The following is a 22435-nucleotide window of genomic DNA, read 5'->3' as shown; positions in this document are numbered from 1 at the left end:
GTTCCTAATGTATCACAGTGTGTATTTCAATGTGTAGTCCTTTGTTCTTTAAGGAGGGGAGTATAAAAACTGAAGTCTAATCACGCCCTCCTCGTTCAGAATTGCCTATCTCTAATATGCTCTGGACCTTGCGCAATTAAACTTCTCTGCTAACCCCTCCGGAATTCGTAAGAGTTCTTTCGTTTTCCACAAGAATTTTAAGTACGTAGCATTTATTAATATATCCCAAAAGTACTGCGTTTGGAAACTAATAATTAAAAATACTGGCAGAGTACTCAATACTTACAAAGATAATTGAAGAGTCACAGAAATGTGTTTTCCTATCTTCACGATTTAAACAGATTTTGGACAGGCTATGCTCTAATCGATGTAAACGGGGTTATTTGGCTTGTGTCTCAGCTTCAAGAGTGCTCTAATTAGATGATGGGCCTTATTGCTTGTTAGAAATTGGGTGCTTTATTCCGGCTTAAACCGGTTTAATTATTGATGGGAGCAAAGAGATAAATGGGCATAACGAGTTTAAGCAACAAGATTTAATGGCTGCACACATCTCTCGCGGTTCATCTGGAAAAGGGAATCTGTCCAATTAAGGAACAAATTAACTCTTTCCTTATTCGCCCATTCACTTATGGCAACGAAAGTAATCCGGAACAATTAATAATTGGCTGGACGTGGGGAGGGGCACATAGAAAATATATGAGGAGGGGCCACGATCGCGCCCCATTTAGGAGATAAAGCCGAGCCAACAAGGCGGATGACGCTGGTTCTACGGTGGCGGATCCGGAAGAGGCGGGCTCGCGAGTGTGGATGGACGAAGGTGCCGGGGCCTGTCTGGATGATTGTCTGACTGCAGGACGAGCGATGTGGGGGGTGAGCAGCGGCGGGAGGGGCGGGAATCCTCTTCTCTGTATGGGGAGGTAGGGGACGAAGACGGTCAGAGAGCCACAGGTTACGAGGCGTCATGAAAGTAAGACGGACATAGCAGGCCCGGTCCCAGGTTGTGACGCAGCGAGGCTGAACCGGGTCAAGTGAGGTTGAGCGTGCTGTTGGCAGAGTGGCGGGGTGTTGTTTCGGGTACTCTGAATCGGCGGAGGGGAAAGAGGGAGGGGGACCTAAGAACGCCTGTCTTTTCGCGCCGCGGCCGCTTCTCCTTTTCCATTGTAGGCCCCTCACGAAGGCCGGCGACGCAATGTGGCGGCGTCGTCGTCTTTGCCGGCAGCCGGCAATTAACACCGCATCACCTTCGGGCCGCTTTTCTAGAGCATTACAAAACTCCAAGAGGCACTCAGCAGCGCGGCCTCTTCCTTTTCTTCCTTTGGGCCCTAATCTCAACCTTTTTTGCGCGCCGGCTACCGAATGCCGCGTTCCTTCTTTGTGCAACGTTTGTTCACTTCCAATTCGCTGTGCTCCTGGTTGATTATGGCTCACCCGTTGAGCTTTCCGGGCTTCTTAGTTGCCGTTGGCCTGCTGTGTTCCGCCTTCGAATGTGCACCTAACAGTCCCCTGCCCCTCCCGCAAATCTCATACTGTGGCCCTTTCCTTTAGGCTTACCTCTTTCGTGTTTGGCAGGAAAGAGATTGATGTTGAAGTGGGTATCAGCGTTGTTCAAGTGGGCAAAAACCTGAAGTTTACCGCCAGTTGAATTTATAACGATTTACACTGGTAAAATTTTCACTACTTTAGTTTTTTTCAGCCATTCAGGATTAAATAGTGGAGGACCCAAGAATGTAAATTCGTATCTGGAAAGTAGGCAGGTGCTTTAGTTCTGCACCAAATTCCTATTCCAGTAATGAATCACTTTTAACAAGCTATTCATCCCTTCATTGTACCTGCTTAGCTTTTTAACTATTGACATACACATTGTCGTCTTTAAGTTTTCTGTTTCACTCTTGGCCACCATGGGTTTTTTCCCCTTATTTCTTGAGTTGTTTCACTAATGACAAATAGCATTTTACTTTAGAGAAAAGCATTTGAGTTAATTAAATTTCTAACCAACAAAAGCTTTTTTAAGCAAACTGTTGTGAAAGCCTATCTTTTGAAGTGCAGTTGAATTTCATCATATGGAAATTATTGTTGATACTCTATTTGTCTAGTTAGCATAGAAATGTAGCACAGTAAATTAATGATTATAAATGTCCTTTCAGTGATTTTTATGTTATGTAAAACTTATAGTTATTTCCTGCAGCTCTTGGAATTTAAGTGTGGATTGAGAAACAATTTTCTCACAAAATATATGCATCATAGAATGTTTCTATTTGGCTAGTTGTGATTTGTAGGTATAGAAATAAAATAAGCTATTGTAGTTTGTTGATTGGTTCTTAGATAAGGGAACTGAGGAAACCAGGATTCAGATTGTCATTTATTCATGATCAATTGCTGTCTCTTGATCTAATTCTATTGTCTCAGGTTTAAGTTTCAAAGATATGACAATTCTAATATATGTAAGTCTAAAATATGTTAATATATCAGGGCAATTTTTAACTGGAGAAGTAGTAAAAGGCATTATTTAAAAGTTTTAGAAGTTTTCACTTCTAAAAACTAGAATGACTTGGTGCCCAGTGAAATAGTTACAATAAGTAGACATATTTAGATTGATATAATTTATTATAGTAAGACTATTCTGCTGTCCTAGATTTCTATTGATTTTGCTGTAAGTATTTAGTGTACTTTGGAAAAATCAGAATTCTCCAATGGGAGAATTTCTAAAAGTGCATCTATGGTAAACCAGGGGTTGTCAAACTTTGTGCTACTGTGATTAATATATACAGATTTTTAATCCATGAATAAAATGAATAATTTTACTGAAGATAAGATTGGGCATCAAATAAGCAACTTTTAGTAGTTAAATTTTCATGATTATATGAAAAGGATTCTTACGCTTGGGTGATCTGTATGTTGAAAGCAGGAGCTGAATCCTACAATAGATTTTCCTATTGTTCAAACAAGCCTGATTAAGGTATTTTTTTAAAGTCCCACTCCCCACAAAGTTGCTCTCAACCTTAGGATGGGGGATGCCTTGAATCCGTAATAAGTGAACCTTTCTGATAAAGAATTTGCTATTTTGGAGCACATCTATGACAATACTTACAACACTAAACAAATTAACTTAATTGTAAACTTGAGTATTATATGAAACAATTAGCAAAAGCAGAGCCATCTAGTTGTGAAAAGGAATATTGTTAGTACATGTAAAAACTTACTCTTTGAAGTTCACTGTAAGTGAATTTTTTTTAATAAATTAGTTTTCTAAGGGATGTGTCTGTAATATTTATTTTTTAACATGAAGGGACTAATTATAAATTCCAAGGAATGCTCGTACTTTCTTAGGATATTCACAGGAAATGAGATGGAGAAATGCCCTTTTCTTGACATTGTTTCCCTGCAAATAGTAAACTCAGAAATAGTTTGAGCCTTCAGGACTATTTGGTAGATTGTCCTCCATAAATGTATCTAAACTTCCTTTAAAATCATCAGAATTACTGATTGTCATATTTGTGGATTAATTATGCTTTCTGTGAGTGACTTTTCTAAATTTTGTTGTCTTTGTTGTCTTTTTTAAAATATTCAGTTTCATTAAAAGATCACTATTAATGATGTAACAGAATAAAACACTTCTCAACCACTTTCTCCTTTCCAGGCATAATTTTATATACCTCAGTCTGTCATCTTCATTAGTTTTTTTTTATAAGCTAAGTAGCCTCAAGCCTTCAAGACTTTTTTTAAAAAAATATTTCAACCTAATCATTTTAGTTACCTGCTTCTGCACTTTTTTTGCTCTGTGATGTCTGTGCATGGTATTTCAGATGAAGATTTACCATAGATCTGAATAAAGACAATACAGTATTGGAAGTTTTATTTTTAGTTCCATTACTAATGAACCCAAGATTGGAATTTGCTGTTTTCACAATTGCTAGATAGTGAATTAGTATCTTCATTTATTTGACCACTCTAATTGCTAGAACTCTTTTCTGCCTTTTTTTTAATAAAGAGCTCAGATCAATGCATACATGAAGTTAGCGGATTTTTTTTGCCCTATTTTCTAATAGATTGAATATTCCCACATTTCAGAGATTCTTGTGAAGTACTCACATTAGTTTTTGCCTTTTATCACCTTGAGTAGTTTGGCAAAATTTACAAATTTAGCTGACTCGTTGTCTCATTGATTTCAAGACAGAATCTTAAGGAACAATACTATTTACTCTTATGTATTGAGGAGATTGCCCATTGCTTTGTGATTTTATATTTTTAATCAGTTAACAATCTGTAAAAAGACAAGTCATCTTATTCTATAACTGGTAAATTTACTGAAGAATCTTTTGGTGAGAATTTTATCAAAGACCATTTGAAAATCCAGGTTATACAATAGCACTTAGACTTATATACTGCTTCATAGTGCTTTAAAGCACTCACTAAGTCAGACATGTCAAACGTCACGTGATGTCGCACAACGTATCGGGACGGTTTTGCCATTGCCGGCAATGGGGTGGGCACAGCTTCCGGATGAGGCATCTGGCCCACGGGCCAGCAGTTTGACACCCTTGCTCTAAGCGGTTTATAGAATCAGCATATTGCCTCCAACAATCTGTGTCCTCATTTTACCGACCTCAGAAAGATGGTAGGTTGAGTCAACCTTGAGCCGGTCAAGGTCGAACTCTTGGCAATGGGCAGAGTTAGCCTGCAATACTGTATTCTAATCACTGTGCCAATGCTATTCAATGCCACGTATTTGTATGCCACTCAATAGTTGTAGCAAATGCCACTCAAAAGTTGCTCAATGCCACTTCTACTCATATGCCCGCTAATACCTCAATTTTTAGAAATTTAGAAATTTTACTGCTATTAACTTCTTGTTCTTTTTTAAAACTGATGTCACATTGGCCATATTTCATTAATCTGGCATTAAGCCTTATTTGAAAAACAAAGCTATATATGTATTTGTTTGCAATGTTTTTGTTAGGAAGTTTGTAATTTTATTTATTTTAGAAATCTTTTGTGGATACCAAAAGTGCTGGTGATTTATTATTAATTGTAATAAACTAGCAATAAAATACCAGATTCTGCAGTGCTTCACATTCGGAAGAAAAAGAATATTTGGAGAATGCAGAGTCATATAAGTAGCTTTTGTGAGCAGCTCCTGAAATCAAACTTATTTTCCCCCAGGATTTGTTGTAGCTGCATAGAAAGTTAGCAAATTCAGAGAAAAGATGAGGCTATTTTTAGAAGTTTGCTATATCCTTATGCTCTAATATAGCTAATCAGTAATTCCAAAGGAGAGTGAATACTTAAGGGAGAAATATAAAGTATTTAGTTTCTGCCTATTGTCTTTATATGCTTGAGCATCTCACTATTTTATTATTACTAAAATCTTCAGTGGCAAATTTTCTGCATCAGATCTTCACTGAAGAAATATAAAGCTTGTATTTGTTACTAGCACAACAATGATTGGCTGATGCTGATTAAATATAAGTTGGTACTGGAGAAATTGATTCTCTGAATCTGATATTAATTATCACTTACATTGGTTGTGTTATACTGTCTGCTTTTCCCCCTGAATTCTTCCTTAGAATTGGCTTCCAATTTTACAGGTTCCTGAACACTAGAATTATACTGACCTATTTATTCATGAATTGTGGAATATATTTCACTTGAACTTACAGTTAAATATGGCTCTGTTCTGTTGGCAAATACTTAGGAGCAATGTAATAGCATTATGATGATAGATTCCAGTGATTTACAGCATGAATTGATTTATGATTTCTGGGGTATTTTTAGGAGAAACTTAAATTCCTTAGATGTGTATGAATTCATTTGAAATCAAAGAATAAGTCATGGCCAGCTTAGTTATATTAAATTCAATGTTTTTTAAGCTTTTCAGCTTGGGTCCAACCTGTTCTTCTAACCCTTGCTTTATCTTTTGATGTTACACAGTGTTATATGTGATGTGTTACCATATTGTTTACGGTATTCTGATAAAATTACATAGCCAGCAAGGAAGCCCCAGAGTTAAATACAATTGGCAGCGATAGGACAGCTATAACAACTTGCAAGTAGCAAATAGTAGACCAGGTTTTGGCAGCAATTAATGGAGGTAACTTTGAACTATAGGCAGTCCTCAATTTATAACAATTCATTCACAACTGTTCAAAATTATTACAGTGCAGAACAAAGGAACTTGCGACGTGTGCTCAAAAGTTACAGCACTTGCAGTGGATCAGGTGATGAAAATGTGGTCACTTGACATTTTTTGCCCTTACAATCAAACACAGAGATTCTGCAATTCTGCTCATCCACCTCTTTCTCCTCCCTTTTATGCCTAAAATTCCAAGAAGCTCCAAAGACTTTCATGAAACAACCACCCCCCACCCCATTTCCATACAAAAGATCAAACATCTGGGAAACAATAGCCTTTTCCTAGTTGTGGAGTAGCATAAACCACTTCCAGACAGAAAGCTGACAGGCCACTGCAATAGTGCAAACTCCATTCAGTTCAAAACCCAACTGGTATTCATTTACATGCCATGGTGTTTTAATTCCTGCTATTTTCTTTATTATCATTTCAGTCTCATCTATTTTGGTCATCTTTGTAGTACAGGTACTTTAAACAGCATTTTGGGGTTGATTATTTATTTATATAGTACTAATATTTTCTAGGGACTCTACAAAAAGTAAAAAAAAAAAAAGCACAGTTCCAGTCTTCAGGCCTAAAGTCTAAAACTATGAAAACAATGGGCAAAACAAATATTAGACACTAATTCTTTGCAAGTGATTCTTTGCATCAGAATGTTTATTGAAAGCGGCAGTCCTGAAAAACACAGCCCCAGCAGCAACTAATATAATAGGCAAAACAGTCAAATGTCAAATTTTCCTGTAAACATAAAATATAATTGAAAAATTATTTAAAATATCCTTGTTTAAGAGTTCCTTCTGGTGGAGAATGTCAGCTTGATACTCTCTAAATGCTGCAATTAGAAAGCATGAACATGGTATGTTAGATGTTATGAATATACATCATTGTTGACCCTAAAATTTTGATCCTCCAGTGTTTAGATAAAATGGCTTAAAGCCAGCTAACTCACTGCTGTGGATTTACATATTAGAATAGAATAGAGCTGGAAGAGACCTTGGAAGTCTTCTAGTCCAGCCCACTGCTCAAGCAGGAGACCCTATACCATTTCAGACAAGTGACTGTCCAGTCTCTTCTTAAAAACCTCCAGTGATGGAGCGCCCATGATTTCTGAAGGCAAGCTGTTTCACTGGTTAACTGTCCTCACTGTTAGGAAGTTTCTCCTTAATTCCAGGTTGCTTTCTCTTTGGTCAGTTTCTAACCATTGATTCTTGTCCTGCCCTCTGGTTTTTTGGAGAATAGTTTGATGCCTTCTTCTTTCTGGCAGCCTCTCAAATACCGGAATACTGCTATCTGGTCACTCCTGTTTCTTCTTTTCTTTAGACTAGCCAAACCCAAGTCCTGCAGCCGTTCTTCATATATTTTAGTCTCCAGGCCTTTGATCATTTTAGTTGCTCTTCTCTGAACTTTTCCCAAAGTCTCAACATGTTTTTTGTAGTATGGGGATCAAAATCGGTTGCAGTATTCCAGATGTGGTCTTACTAGGGTTTTATAAAGCGGTACTGATCTTGATTCTATGCCTCTGTTTATACAACCCAGGATTGTATTCACTTTTTTGGCTGCTGCTGCACACTGCTGGCTCATATTCAAGTGATTGTCCACTAAGACTCCAAGCAAGGTCTCTCTCACAGTTACTGTTTTTGAGTCAGGTCTTGCCTAATCTGTACTTATACTTTTGAATTTTCCTGCCTAAATGTAAAACTTTGCTTTTCTCCCCATTAAAATTCATTTTGTTGGATAGGGTCCATTGTTCAAGTTTGTCAAGATGTTTTGGATCCTGAGCTTGTCTTCTGGGGTGTTGGCTATTCCTGCCACCTTAGTGTCATCTGCAAATTTGATGAGTCCCCCTTCTATTTCCTCATCTAAGTCACTTATAAAGATATTAAAGAGTACTGGGCCTAAGACGGAGCCTTGTGGTACCCCACTGCTTACTTCTCTCCATGTGGATGTAGTAACATTGAGGACTACTCGCTGAGTACGGTTTGTCAGCCAGCTACAGATCCATCTGGTGGTGATGTCTATCTATCCCACCTTTTCTAGCTTACTAAGCAGCAGGTTGTGGTCTACTTTGTCAAATGCCTTGTTGAAATTTAAGTATACTATGTCCACAGCATTTCACTGGTCTACTAATTTAGTCACTTTATCAAAGAATAAATAAGATTGGTTTGGCATGATCTGTTTTTAACAAACCCTTGCTGGCTGCTAGTTATAACTTTGTTTGCTTCTAGTTGTTCGCGGATCTGTTTTTTTTATTATCTTTTCCAGGATCTTCCGAGGTATTGATGTTAGACTGATTGGTCTGTAGTGTTGGGCTATAATTTCTTTTTATGTGAAGATTGATGCAAGGAATGAGTTAAACTGTTCTGCTTTTTCCCTACTGCCTGTTACTTCCTTGCCATCTTCTTTCTTTAGTGGACCTACAGTTTCCTTGACTTTTTTCGTGTTATTAATATGTTGAAATAAACTTTTTAAATTGTCCTTGATTTATGTTACAAGTCTTTGTTCATTCCGAACCTTTGCTTTTCTAACTTCATCCTTGCATGTTCTGGATGTCTGCTGATAGTCAGCCTTAGTTATGGGTCCCTCTTTCCAGTTTTTGTAATTGTCCTTTTTGTCTTTTAGTTTGTCAGAGAGAGCTTTATTTAGCCATGCTGGTTTCTTCTTGAATTTCTTGGGTTTTTTTTCAGTGGTATTATGCTGGACTGGGCTTTTATGATCATATTTTTCAGAGTTTCCCATGCTTCTTGAATTGTTTTCCCTTTTGGATTTTCATCCATGGAATCTTTCCTAGGTTTTGTTAAAATCAGCTCTTTTGAAGTTTAAGACACTGGTTAGATTATTTTCTGTTGCTTTGTTTGCATCATATTGAATTTCAGTATGACGTGGTTACTTTCACATCTATTTCTTCTGATTGCTTGGGTAGCCTGTAATATACACCTATGGCAATGTCACTTTCCCCCCCTTTTATATTGACCCATATACATTCTGGAGGGATTTTATCTTTGATCACATGCATTTCTGTAGATATGTAGTATTCTCTTACATACAGTACAACCCTCCCTCCTCTTTTTGTAGATCTATTTCTTCTCCAGCACCGGAGATGGAGAATCCACCAATGGGTTAGCTCTGCCTTCCTGCCCATTAGACCAAGTCAGCCAAACTTGCCACGCCTGTCTTGGGATAAGCCACTCCCAGTCTTGACTTGGTCATGTACTATTGCTTCTAGTTCACCCTGTTTGTTCCCCAAGCTTTAAGCATTTGTATATAAGCATTTAAGAGCTTTATGCCTGTCCCTGGGTATGTTTCCTGCATCTCCTGATTGTTGTTTTGAGTTTTTCTTTTTTCTCATCATTCCCTACCTTATTATTTGATTTGTTTTCTTGGGATTTATGACTGGTTTTGTGTTCTAGAGATTCTAAAGATTGGTCATCCTTCCCCCTCAATTTTAGTTTAAAGCCTTCCTGAGGAGTTAGGCCAGTCTTTTTCCGAGTATATTTTTCCCTGTTTTAGTGAGGTGCAGCCCATCCCTTGCCAATAGTCCTTTACGTAGGAAATGCAGTCCATGGTCCAGGAAACCAAAGTTTTCTGGTGACACCAAATCTTTAGCCAGTGGTTTATTTCTAGAATTCTTTTCCCCCTCAATGGGGGTTGGCCTTTCGTTGGGAATTCTGATGAGAACACTATTTGTGCTTCTAGCTCCTTAACTTTATCACCTAGTTGCTTATAATCTCTCAATATTGTACCCAGGTTCTTTGTTGTGTCATTCGTCCCAATGTGAAGGAGGAGGAAAGGGTAGTAATCTGTGGGCCTAATTATTTTAGTTAGGTTCTCGGCCGCATCTTTGATTTTTGCTTAAGGGAGACAACAAACCTCCTTGGATTGTATGTCTGGTCTGCAGATGACTGATTCTGTTTCTTTGAGGATAGAATCTCCTATTACCAATACTTGCCTTCCTTTTTTGGGGGGTGCAGTCTGGGGTGCTTTTCTGTTTATCTCAGGTGTGTTTGTTGATATGACTCTTTTAGGGGTATTTGGTGTTTCTTTGCTAGGTGTCTGCATGTTTTCTTTGAGGGGGAGGTTGTGGGTCTACATATTTCCATTTAGGAGGAGAAATCAGTTGCTCAGTTTTAATGGGGCTGCATCTGGTTGGGTTAAATTGGGCAGTAGGGGTTTGTTAGATGTATGTTGCTTCTTTGATTATTAGTGATAGGATGCTAAAACTTGCAGGGTTTTAAATATAAATGGACTATTTGATACACATCTGTATCAAATTGCACTTTGAAATATATCTACATGTAAATGTGAAATCAATCAACAACTTCTTTTTTGTTACATAATTCCTTGAAAAGGTGCGACTGACCTCTCAATAGAGGACGTGTGAGCAACCCCGGACAATCTGAAGAATTTTTTTCTGTTTGGATTTGAAAGGTTGTACTGCCCTAATTTTATATAAAACAATACTGTTTAACCTGATTACCACATTTATTCTTTTTGCATTATTTAGCATTCTGACATCCCTGCTTGAGAAAGATTATGACATCTTAAAAATTTGCAAATTAATTAATTAATTTAGTAATTACTGTGTAGATATTCCTTGACTTATAACCAATCCAAAAATGGGAGTTTATGGCCCGGATTTGAAGTTTTGATAGTTGAGGGTCCTCTGTGGTCACATGACCAAATTTTGGATACTTAGCAACCTAACTGCATTTACATGTTTGCAGCATCCCACAGTCACATGACCATTTTTACACCTGTTTTACCAAAATGCATCATTTCCAGTTTTTACAAAACTGCGTTGATAGTAAACCATTGATAGTAAACCAGTCAATTAATGACTGTGGATTCATTTAACAACCTTGGTAATTTGCTTAATAATCATCATAAAAAAGGTTATTTTACAATTATTATGACAACAACTATAATAGATTGCCTCCATTACAGTTGATTATTCGAGGACTACCTGTATATTAGTAACATGACTTTTTGTAGTGTTGTAACAATACAGTCAAGTCTTGATTTAACATACTCTTATTTATTAAACTTTAGATTTTTTTCCCCTTCTGTTTAGTCATGTTCATTTCTCCTGGCCAAGTCTCTTCAGTTTTCTTAACAAGGTTTTTAGAAATGGTTAGTCATTGTCTTCTTGTTAGGGCTAAGAGAAAACAACTATCCCAAAGTCATCAAGTTAGTTTTATACCTAAGGCAGGACTAGAACTCGTGGTCTGCCAGTTTCAAGTGGATGCCCTTGCCCAGAGGTCTCCAACCTTTCTGGGCTCATGGAGGGAAGGAGAGCAGCTTCAAAACTGGTGCGGCACTAGCAGCCCCGTTCGCGCATGCAGCATACGCTGGTGCGGTGCACATTTGCAAATGGCCGTGCACCCCCCCACAGTGGCTAGTGGCCCATTCTCGCATGCTCGAGCGGGCCACACATACCACCCAGGCTAGCAGTGCATGCACAAACGGGCTGCGGACATCTGCCCCACACTAGTGTCCCTGTTCATGCCCACATGAATGCACAAACAGGGCCATGGGTGCTAGCGCGAGTGGGGGAGTATGCACGGTCATATGTGCATCGGCCAGCCATTTCTGCGGCCCCTGCCCTTCACCATTTGCATCAAACTGGTTCCCTAAATTTTGAATGCAGTGGAATAAATTTACACCCATTCTCCCTGCCCCTCTGAAATACTGGTTTTTGCATCAGTATTTTATTCTAATATTTGCATGCTCATATGGCTTTGCTCAGTGTCTTGATGGGAGAAAGACACAAGCTGTATCCTTCCTCTTCCTCAGAGTGAAAAAATGAAAGAAAAGATTCCAACCAAGTGATCCTTTGCATGTTCTCAGTATTTCTGTACCACTTTTGCAATGTTACTTTTTGTTCCTTGCTAGTTACCACAAGGACATTGGGTGCTGCTTTTAGCTCCTTAATTTGTTACATTCTCCATTTCCCTTACAAACCATTGTGTAGCATTGCACTTTTCATCCCATCTGCCACATGTTTGAGTTGGCAGGGGAGCATTTTTCCCCCCATCTCTTTTTATGTGTCTCTTACCAGAAAGAAATACTATCTTCCTTCTCCCTCTGCCCAGGTTTGTGTGTAAGTGTATGTGTTTATACATGAATACATGAACCCATTATCCCAAATAGTCTGTTACTAAGAAAACTTTTGTAAGTCTCTCATGGTTTACTCACATATGATGTTATAATTTTATGATGGTTTGTTTTGGCTATTACTAAATTTAAGTTCTCAATTGAATAAGCATCTGTTTTCTTTTTCTCCTTCCCTACAGAGGTTATTGTGAAACAATAACAGCCTTCATATAAAAACATTTTTTCTGCGTGACGATTGTGATAGAATTTGTAATGTTGATTTATTTCTACCCCTGATGGAGGATTAGATTTCTCACTGCTATACTGGAAGACATTACAGAAAATTCAAAATGTCATCAAATAGGAGTCAGAATCCTCATGGACTTAAACAGATTGGTCTTGATCAGATATGGGATGACCTAAGAGCTGGCATTCAACAAGTTTATACAAGGCAAAGCATGGCAAAGTCCAGGTATATGGAACTCTACACGTATCCTAACAAGTATTTCTAAATAAGTGGCTTTAATGGTTTTATCATCATACTCTTACTCTGTTTCATAACTGAAGTAATGTGAAGCTTGGAATATTAGCTTCTTAAATGCATTTCTGCTGTCTGATTGTGAATGCATGAAATCCAAAATGTATATGTACAAAGAAAAAGATGATTGTTCTCCAGCATGGAAAAGAATGGAGAATCCACGAATGGGTTAAAGAAGTCCTCTAGCCCAATCAGACCAAATCAATCAAGTTGCCACACCCCTGCTGGACTGGACCTTGCCCCCAGTTTCGATTTGGTCTCAGCCCAGGACGGATGTGGAAAATTGGCTCCCAAAGCAGACTTTTAGGAGGACAGGTCGTATTTCTTTTTGTTTGATTCCCATTTGTGGATTTTTCATTCATTTGCCATCTGATCAGCGCTGGGATCAGTGCTGTCCCAGTTCGGCAAGTGTTTCAAAAGAGGTTTCTTAGCTTCCCTGAGGCAGTCTCCTCCCTGCATTGTCAGCTCCGTTTTAAACGCGATGTGGTTTTTTTCCTCTGGATTCATGCTGCCTTACTAAACCTCCTTATCTTGCAATTTGTCCTTCTCTCTTGCTAATTATCAGGCAGAAGGCTGTTCCCTTTGTTTTTTTCAATTACTGCTTTCAGTTATTTACCCGGCAGAAGGTTGTTCCCTCTGGTTTCAATTTCTACTTTCAGTTTCCTTTCTCAAGTTGTTTTCTCTCTGGCTATTAATTTATTGCTTCTTGGATTCCTCAATTGTTTTCTCTGTGGCTATTATTTTATTGCTAATTGCATTCCTCAGCCTGTGCTGTGGGGGTGACTGATTCAGCCCCCACATTGTGATTTCATTGACAGGGCAATCCTTTTCGGGAAGGTGCCTTTTTTGGTAGGAACACTCTGCAATTCACAGTAATCTGCACTTAAATAAACACTACTTACCTTTCCCAGCCTTGAATTGTTCCATCTGTCAGCTGGGCTCAGTTGACTATTCAATCATAGCCTGTTACTGCTGTCTGCATCTAGTGGACCGGCCACTCCTTGGTTATAGCCGCCACTAAGTGAAACACGAAGGATCCGTCACTAAATAATAATAATAATAATAATAATAATAATAATAATAATAACAATAATATATATATATTATATATATATATATATAAGGGAGGGAGAGGAGACCTCCCGTAGTGACGTGTGGCATCTGTCGCAAAGTGTGACTCCGTGCTTAACGGTGGGCCGGACTTCAGTTCCTCATGTAGGCCTGTACCACACCTCGATGGGCCGTAGCCGTATCTCCTGTAGACCAGGACAGCTTCAGCGATCTGCTGGAAAACTGCTGATAATTATGGCGGACAACACCGTTCCACAGGCTTCCATCTCCAGTGGAAATAAGAAACACAAGTCATCCAACCAAGAAGCAGCTGCGAAAATCAAGGTCAAAACCAAAAGAACATCTAAGGCGGCTGAAAAGCAGTCTGGTCGCAGACACAGTGCATTAGAAAGGCAATTTTCCAAAGCCCAAAAGCATGCAGCCGAGGACCCGATTCCCTCGGCTCCTCCTATTGCATCAACAGCGGGGGACCCTCGTCCTTCGTGCGGGCTTGGTCTCCAGAACAGAATCTAGATCAGGATCTCTCACTTGGGTTCAGCCAGGATCACCTTTCTCTTTTTGAGCAGGATCTAAGAGTGCGGACCCAGGATCCGCCACCAGGGGCCGAGTTCACCCCTCCCACAGTGGCAGGTGTAGTCTCGGAGAATTTCTCCCTCGCGGGTCCATCTCAGGCTCCATCAGCTTCATTCACTCCTACAGCGGCGGGACTCCGCTCCCTGGAGCAACCTTCATTTACGAACCAACTCCAGACCATGATTTCTCAGGCTGTTGCTCAAGCTATGGCTTCTTCAGTACATGCCCCAGTGACCCCAGGGACGTCACACCCTTTCCCTTGTGCGAGGACTTCACGGTCCAGGGATTATCAGTACCCAGATCTGCCTTCACCACATTCCTGTGGGAGCGAGGTATCCGAATATTCGGAGCAGGTCCTCGAAGAGGGTCAGTGGTCGGATGATGAGGCGCATACAGAGGCCCCTCCCTTGGTTGGTTTGTTCAATCCTACTTCTTTCTCTTCTCACGTAAGGCCTGCGCCACCGGGAAGATCGAACCGGAAAAGACTCCGGCCCCCGATCAGACACCTGGTCAGGTTACCAGCCCGCTGTTCTCGAACCTGTAGTGACACATCAACAGATTCCTTGTCCTCCCATGTTTCTGAAATTGGTGCGGGATCAATGGGGTTCCCCAGGCACCTTTTCCACCCTCGGGGGGATTGACCGTAAACTCATAGATATGGTTTCGACCCTGAATGAGGCGTTGGAGGTTCCGGGAGTGGACGAGTCCCTTATTCCCATCCTTTCAGAATCCAAGATTCCAGGCGACATGTCGGAGGTGCTGAAGGCTGAGGACAAAAAATCAGAGGTTTCCTTCCATAGGACACACCAGGCCTTGGCGTGGGCGGTAAGAGCTTCCACATCAAATTCCTTTTTCGCCAGGATCTCTCTAATCTGGCTACGTGAACTCCAGTCCAGAATCTTCCCAGGGGAGGTAAGGGTACACCAGGACGTGACCAAGTTGCGGGCAACCTTGGAATACATGGCAGACGTGTCCCTCCAAGCAGCTAGGTTCTCTGCCCGTGCCATAGCCTCCAACATCGCCGCACGTAGATTATTCTGGCTTAGGAATTGGCATGCTGACACCAAGCATAAATGGAGGGTGGCCGCGGCCCCGTACCAGAGCGGTTGCCTCTTTGGGGAGGCCCTCACTCCATACCTGGTGGAAAACAGGGAAAAGAGAAGGGTATTTTACCATCTGTCCAAAAGATCGAGCAGGTGTTTCGCCCCATATAACCGTCGCCCTCCCTTTTGATCGGGATCGGAACTGGCCTCAGGTAATGTATTACAGCCCTTTCCAGCAGGAACGGACCGTTCCTTGGATCGGTCCGGTTACAGAGACAGGCCCAGACAGCAGGTCCCGAACAAACGTTCTTTTCGAGGCAGAGGTCGCCCCTTCCATAGGTCAAGGTGACTTGAGGTGGATCCCTCCCATAGGAGGCAGACTGACTCATTACATTCGCAAATGGGAGGACACCACCACGGACGCTTGGGTGCTCACCACCATCAGGGATGGCTTGTCCCTGGAATTCGTGACAACCCCCTCTTGACGCTACATCACCTGTCCCCAGTTGCAGAATCCCATAAAAAGGCCTCATGCAGGAAGCCATTCAACATCTCTTAAGCATAGAGGCCACAGAGCGGGTACCATCGGACCAACTGGGGCAGGGGTTTTAACCTATCCTATTCGTAGTACCGAAATCTTCAGGAGGATGGAGGGTGATACTAGACCTCAAGGTTCTAAACTCGCATCTGTCGTATTGCAGGTTCAAGATGCAGACACTTCAATCCATCTTGGCCAGCGTACAGCAGGGGGACTTCCTGACATCAGTAGACCTTACAGAGGCATACCTTCACATCCCCAATCATCTGAATCACAGAAAATTCCTCAGGTTCAGGTACTCCAACCATCACTTCCAAGACAAGGCTCTCCCGTTCAGCCTATCATCAACCCCCAGGGTTTTCACCAAGGTCCTGGCAGTACTGGCCGCATATCTCAGGTCGGTCCCAATTCGCGTTCAATGTTACTTGGACGACATCCTGATCCAGTCGTCCGAATGCACTGATGGACCTGGAGCTAACCATAGGGACGCTTCAAGGTCATGGTTTCTTAATCAATTTTCAAAAGAGCCACTTGATTCCAGCCACTTGTCTATTGCACTTAGGCCAGGGGTAGGCAACCCAAAACACTCAGCCACTTGGACCCGTTTCCCACCGAAAACAAAACACTGGGAGCCGCAAAACCCTTTGATATCTAAAATGAAGATAACACTGCATATATCCTTTTTTACCTTTTTTATATATGTGTGTGTCTCTGTGTGTCTGTGTCTGTATATGTTTGTGTGTGTATATATAAAATAAAGGTAAAAAGATATATGCAGAGTTATTTTCATTTTAGATGTCAAAAGGGTCTCTCTTTTCCTTTTTTCTTCTTTTTCTCTCTTTCCTCTCCCCCTTTATCTTTCTCTCTCTTTCCCTCTTTCCTCTTTTTCTTTCTCTGTCTCTCTTTCTCTTTCCCTCTTTCCTCTTTCCTTTCTCTTTCCTCTCTCTCTTCTCTTTCCTCTCTCTTTTCTCAATCTTTTTCTCTTTCCCCCTCTTTCTTTCTCTTTCCTCTCTCTCTTTCCTCTCCCTTTCTCTCCCTCTTTCCTCTCCCCCCTTTCCTCTCCCTTTCTCTCTTTCTCTTTCTCTCTTTCCTCTCTCTTCTCTTTCCTCTTTTTCTCTTTCTCTTTCCTCTTTCCTCTCCTTTTTCTCTTTCCTTTCTTTCCTCTAACTTTCTCTTTCTCTGTTTCTTTCTCTCTTTCCTCTTTCTTCCTCTTTCCTTTAACTTTCTCTCTTTCCTCTCTCTTTCCTCTTTCTTCCTCTTTCCTTTAACTTTCTCCCTTTCCTCTTTCTTTCCTCTCCTTTTTTCTCTTTCCTTTCTCTCTTTCCTCTAACTTTCTCTTTCTCTGTTTCTTTCCTCTTTCTTCCTCTTTCCTTTAACTTTCTCTTTCCTCTTTCTTCCTCTTTCCTTTAACTTTCTCTCTTTCCTCTTTCTTTCTCTGTCTCTGTCTGTCTCTCTCTTTCCTCTCTTTCTCTCTTTCTCTTCCTCTTTCCTCTAACTTTCTCTCTCTCTTTCTTTTTCTCCTTTCTCTTTCCCTCTCTTTCCTCTCTCTCTTTCCTCTTTCTCTCTTTCTCTCTTTCCTCTTCTCTTTCTTTCCTCTCTTTCGCTCTCTTTCCTCTTTCTCTTTCCTCTTTCTCTCTCCTCTCTCTTTTTCTCTTTCCTCTTTCTCTCCTCTTTCCACTCTTTCTCTTTCCCTCTCTTTCCTCTCTTTATCTTCTCTTTCTCTTTCCTTTTTTCTTTCCTCTTTTTCTCTCTTTCCTCTCCCCTTTCTTTCTTTCTCTCTTTCTTTCCTCTCTTTCCCTCTCTTTCTCTGTCTCTTTCTCTTTCCCTCTTTCCTCTCTCTTTCCTCTTTCTTTCCTCTTTTTCTCTTTCTTTCTTCTTCCTTTCTCTCCCTCCCTCTCCCTCCAGGTTAGGAGAGAGAGAGAATGAAAGGCAGATGGTGCCAAACAGGTGGGGAAGGGGAGCAGGAGCAGAACGGGAGGCAGCAGCTCCCGGCCGCCGTCCCCATCGCCTCCTCAGCCGAACGGGTGGGGAGGGGAGCAGCCCTCGCAGCTCAAGGTCTCCTCCTGCAGCACCAAGGGTGGTGGCGGCGGCTCCCCGAAAGTGGCCGAGGAAGGCGCCACCGGTGGGGCCGGGCGGCGGAGAGCCCTGCAGCAGCCAGGCAAGCTTCATGCCTGACTGCCGTCCGGCCTGGCCTGGGGAGACATGTGGCTTGCTCGGCTTCCAGGGGAGCGATGCCCCCGCCGGCCGCCGGCCCAGCCATGATTGCCGCCCGGCCCGGCCTGGGGAGACATGTGGCCTGCTCGGCTTCCCGGGGAGCGATGCCCCCGCCGGCCCAGCCATGATTGCCGCCCAGCCCGGCCTGGGGAGATGTGGCCTGCTCGGCTTCTCGGGGAGCGATACCCCTGCCGGCTGCCGCCCCAGCCATGACTGCCGCCCGGCTTGGGGAGACGTGGCTGGCTCGGCTGCCCAGGGAGCGGCCCGGGGACGGCCCAGGAAGCGATGCCCCAGCCGAGACTGGAACAAGTAAGCCGGGGGGGCACGCCACCTGCCCCACAGACGTTTCGCAGCAGTGCTCCATGGACTCAGAGCCCCCTCCCTCCCCCCGCCATTGACCCTCTGTCTCCGGCTCTGCTGCTGCTTGGCCAATGGTCGCGCCGGCTGGGCATCGGAGGGGCTGCTCTCGGGACCGCGGTTTGCGGGAGGGCTGGCCCACTCAGTGGAGGCTCAGGCAGGCTGCTCCCAGCAGGGATCTTGGGGCTTTCCCGCACGGCTCCCCAGCCATGTGCGCCTCAGACAGGGCCAGCCTGGGAAAGGGACTCTCTGGCTGCCCTTCTCCCAGGGGGTGGGGCACCTGGGCGCAGGGCCAATCAGAGCCCTGCGAGGGGGCAAGTCCACATGAGAGAGAGAGGGGGGGGAAGTGCAAGTGCCTCTCTCTCTTTCCTTGTCTCTCTGTGAAAATGGCAGAGGAGGCTCTGGAGCCGCAGGGGATGGCTCAAAGAGCCGCATGCGGCTCCGAAGCCGCGGGTTGCCGACCCGTGACTTAGGCACTATAATAGACACAACCCTTTGTCAAGTATTCCTATCGCAGGAGCGCCAAGTCAGCATCTGTACTCTGGTCATCAAGGTCCGCAGGGAACAATGGGTGACCCTAGCCCTGCTCTCCCAACTGTTGGGGAAACTAATTTCCTGCATTGCCATAGTTCCTTGGGCCAGACTTCACACACGACAGCTCCAGTGGTTCTTACTTCCCTACCAAAGGTGGGGCATAAGCTCTTTTCCCCAGAGGGTAAGAGTTCCCGCAAGACGCTCAGATCCCTTCTCTGGTGGCTCTCTCCAGCTTTGTCCAAGGGGTCCCTTTTCAGAGAGCCCGTTCATGTGACCTTGACCACGGACGCCAGTCTATTCGGCTGGGGGGCATACCTCCAACTTCAATTCGCCAGGGCCGGTGGTCCCAGCGAGACCTCAGACAAAACATCAACTGGCTGGAACTCAGGGCTATACACCTGGCACTTTGCCACTTCCGCAGAACGATTGCGGGGTGCCACATGTTGGTTCTGACGGACAATGTGACGGCAATGGCCCGTGTCAACCGACAGGGCGGTACTCGATCGCGGGCCCTGATGTCCGAGGCCTGGTTACTGGGATCATGGGCAGAGCGGAATCTTCTTTCTCTGACGGCAGAGCACATTTCAGGGGAGGCGAACCGGCAAGGGACTATCTGAGTCGCTCTATGGAAGACCATTCAGAATGGAGTCTGCATCCACGTCTCTTCAGAGAGATCGCGCAGCGGTTCAGTCAACCAAGTGTCGACCTATTCGCCTCCCCGGTGAACGCTCAGATCCCATGGTTCATCTCCCGTTTCCCCTCCCAGGGGTCGGAGGGAGTAGATGCTCTCCGCAGCCCTTGGCCTGGGGGACTGCTATACGCCTTCCCACCGTTTTCCCTGATTCCAGCGGTCATCAGAAAACTATTACAGGAACAAGCGGAGCTGATATTTGTGGCCCCACACTGTCCTAGGCGACCATGGTTTACAGATCTCGTGAGCCGCACTGTAGCTCCACTGTGGAGGATTCCTCCAGAGCGGATAATCCTGCTACAAGGGGTCATACGACAGCCAGATCCGCAGTGGCTCCAGTGGACCGACTGGCATTTGAACGCCAGTTCCTGACACGGGGTTCATACTCCTCAAGAGTGATCTCAATGATCCAGGCCTCTCGGCGGCCGGCGACAAATTGGATCTACAATGCCACCTGGCGGAAATTCTGTCACTGGTATGACCAAAATAGTTTGTCCATTTCTTCTGTTACTATTCCGAGGATACTCAAATATCTCTTGGAAGGCAAGGATAAGGGCCTAGCACCCAACACTACCCGTAGGCAGGTGGCGGCTCTCTTCACGGTTTTCACCTGTGCCAACTCTACGCCATTGTCTCAACACCCGAGGGTTCGATCCTTTATCAAGGGGGTTACAAACAGTAAGCCTCCTGTAGTCCATCGTTACCCCACTTGGGAGTTACCGCAGGTTCTTCAGGCTCTTACAGGAACCCCATTTGAACCCATCAGATCTTGCACTCTGCGACTCTTGTCCCTTAAAGTGGCCTTCTTAATAGCAGTGACATCAGCAAGGCGCGTCTCGGAATTAGCAGCTCTTTCCGTGAGGGAAGACCTATGTACCTTTCATCAGGACAGAGTGGTCCTACGGTTGGACCCCTCGTTCATTCCCAAGGTTAACTCCTTATTCCATAGGGCACAGGAGGTTGTATTACCGGACTTTTGTCCTAACCCATCACATGACTTAGAGAGGCAATGGCATGCTCTAGATGTCCGCAGGGCCCTGCGATATTACATTAAATGGACAGCTGCCTTTCGTAGATTGGAGGCACTCTTTGTATCTTTCCATCCGGCTTCTAAAGGTCAGAAGGTCTCTTCCTCTACTATTGCCAGGTGGATCAAGGCCTGCATCGAGGAGTCGTATCGGGTACGCTCACTGCCTGTTCTAAGCTGTCTGACAGTACACACTACACGCAGTGCCTCTACATCAGCTGCGTGGCACACTCAGGCTTCTATCGTTGACATTTGTAGGGCGGCGACGTCTTCACCTTCCCTCTTTATCCGTCATTACAGGCTTGATAAATTTGCGTCTGCATCCACGTCCTTCGGCCGCCGTGTTTTACAACAGGTGGTTCAGTCAGCGTCAACACTTGACCAGCCTGTTTCCCACCTGTAGGGTCACATGGGCTTTGGTATGTCCCATTCGTGGATTCTCCATTCTTTTCCATGCTGGAGAAGGGGCGTTGTCTTACCTGAACGCCTTTTCTCAGCATGAAGAATGGAGAATCCACCCCCTCCCATTTTTGAAGTTCACAGTTAGGTCAGTGTCAGTAGCTGGGAGCCAACACGTTGCACAGTTTTTAACTTCGTCCTTTTCGAAACGGGGGGCAAGGTCCAGTCCAGCAGGGGCGTGGCAACTTGATTGATTTGGTCTGATTAGGCTAGAGGACTTCCTTAACCCATTTGTGGATTCTCCATTCTTCATGCTGAGAAAAGGCGTTCAGGTAAGACAACACTTCATCTTATACAACTTGAACCATTTGGCTTAGTGATTTTCACAATAGATTTAAATATGAAATTCATAAGTTATACATCCTAATTCTCTTAGAATTGGAATTAAGGATAACTTCTTCCTGAATCATTTGTTGTCACAATTTGGTATATAGAATCATTGGCACTCAGTACTAAATTTCAATTGCAGCTTTATGAAAAAGCAACCCAAAGATTTTGCATCAGCATATTATCATCATTATTGAAATCAGCTCTCTTAAAGTCCAGGACTCTAATTTGACCTTGTTCTATTTCTTATTCTTGCATAATCATGAATCCCAATATCGCATGATCACTCCCATCCAAGGATCCTATAACTTTAACACCTTCTATTATATTTCAACTCTGTTAGCATGTCATCACTTGTCACTCTTGTGTAAGAGACTCTTGGTGGTGAACAATCATGAAAACAATTAAAAACAATTACAAAATTAAATATATATGGCAGTCATAAATAGAGATTTTGCTTATTGGTAATCATACAAAAAGTAGGACTGGAAAGTTATGCAATTGCAAGACAAATGAATTTCAAGACATAATGAAATTTCCAATATCATTTGAACAACTTACTGTTAAGAAACATCTCTCAAATAATCAGTCTAAATTGGCTATATTGTAACTTATGAATCAGGAATTCCAGGTTTATACCTTTGCTGTCCAAAACAAATATAACCCCCCCAAGCACATTCTAGATCTGACCAACCACTGCCTATCCAACACATACTTCATCTATAATGGACAAAAATACAAACAAATAGAAGGAGCACCTATGGGATCACCCCTCTCACCTGTCATTGCAAACCTCTACATGGAACACTTTGAAACCCAAGCTCTAGAAAAATCTGATCACAAACC

General features: G+C 43.0%; 1 protein-coding gene across 2 annotated transcripts in view; it reads left to right on the top strand.

Moving 5' to 3' along the window:
- Positions 1-779: 779 nt before the first annotated feature.
- LOC107288848 (cullin-1) overlaps positions 780-22435 on the top strand; it is a 96380-nt gene continuing 74724 nt past the window's right edge. Inside the window, exons 1-3 of one of the 2 annotated variants that reach the window (XM_015817504.1) lie at positions 780-870; positions 10474-10552; positions 12418-12707. In XM_015817504.1, coding sequence (XP_015672990.1) covers positions 12568-12707 — 140 coding nt within the window. In that variant the 5' untranslated portion in view covers positions 780-870; positions 10474-10552; positions 12418-12567. The remainder of the gene's footprint in view (positions 871-10473; positions 10553-12417; positions 12708-22435) is intronic. The other variant, XM_015817505.1, reaches the window with a different exon arrangement.

The sequence above is a fragment of the Protobothrops mucrosquamatus genome, unplaced genomic scaffold (genome assembly GCF_001527695.2).
Source record: "Protobothrops mucrosquamatus isolate PMUCROS unplaced genomic scaffold, P.Mucros_1.0 scaffold598, whole genome shotgun sequence".
In the NCBI taxonomy this organism is placed as follows: domain Eukaryota; kingdom Metazoa; phylum Chordata; class Lepidosauria; order Squamata; family Viperidae; genus Protobothrops; species Protobothrops mucrosquamatus.
This window is presented reverse-complemented; position numbering and strand designations above follow the sequence as displayed.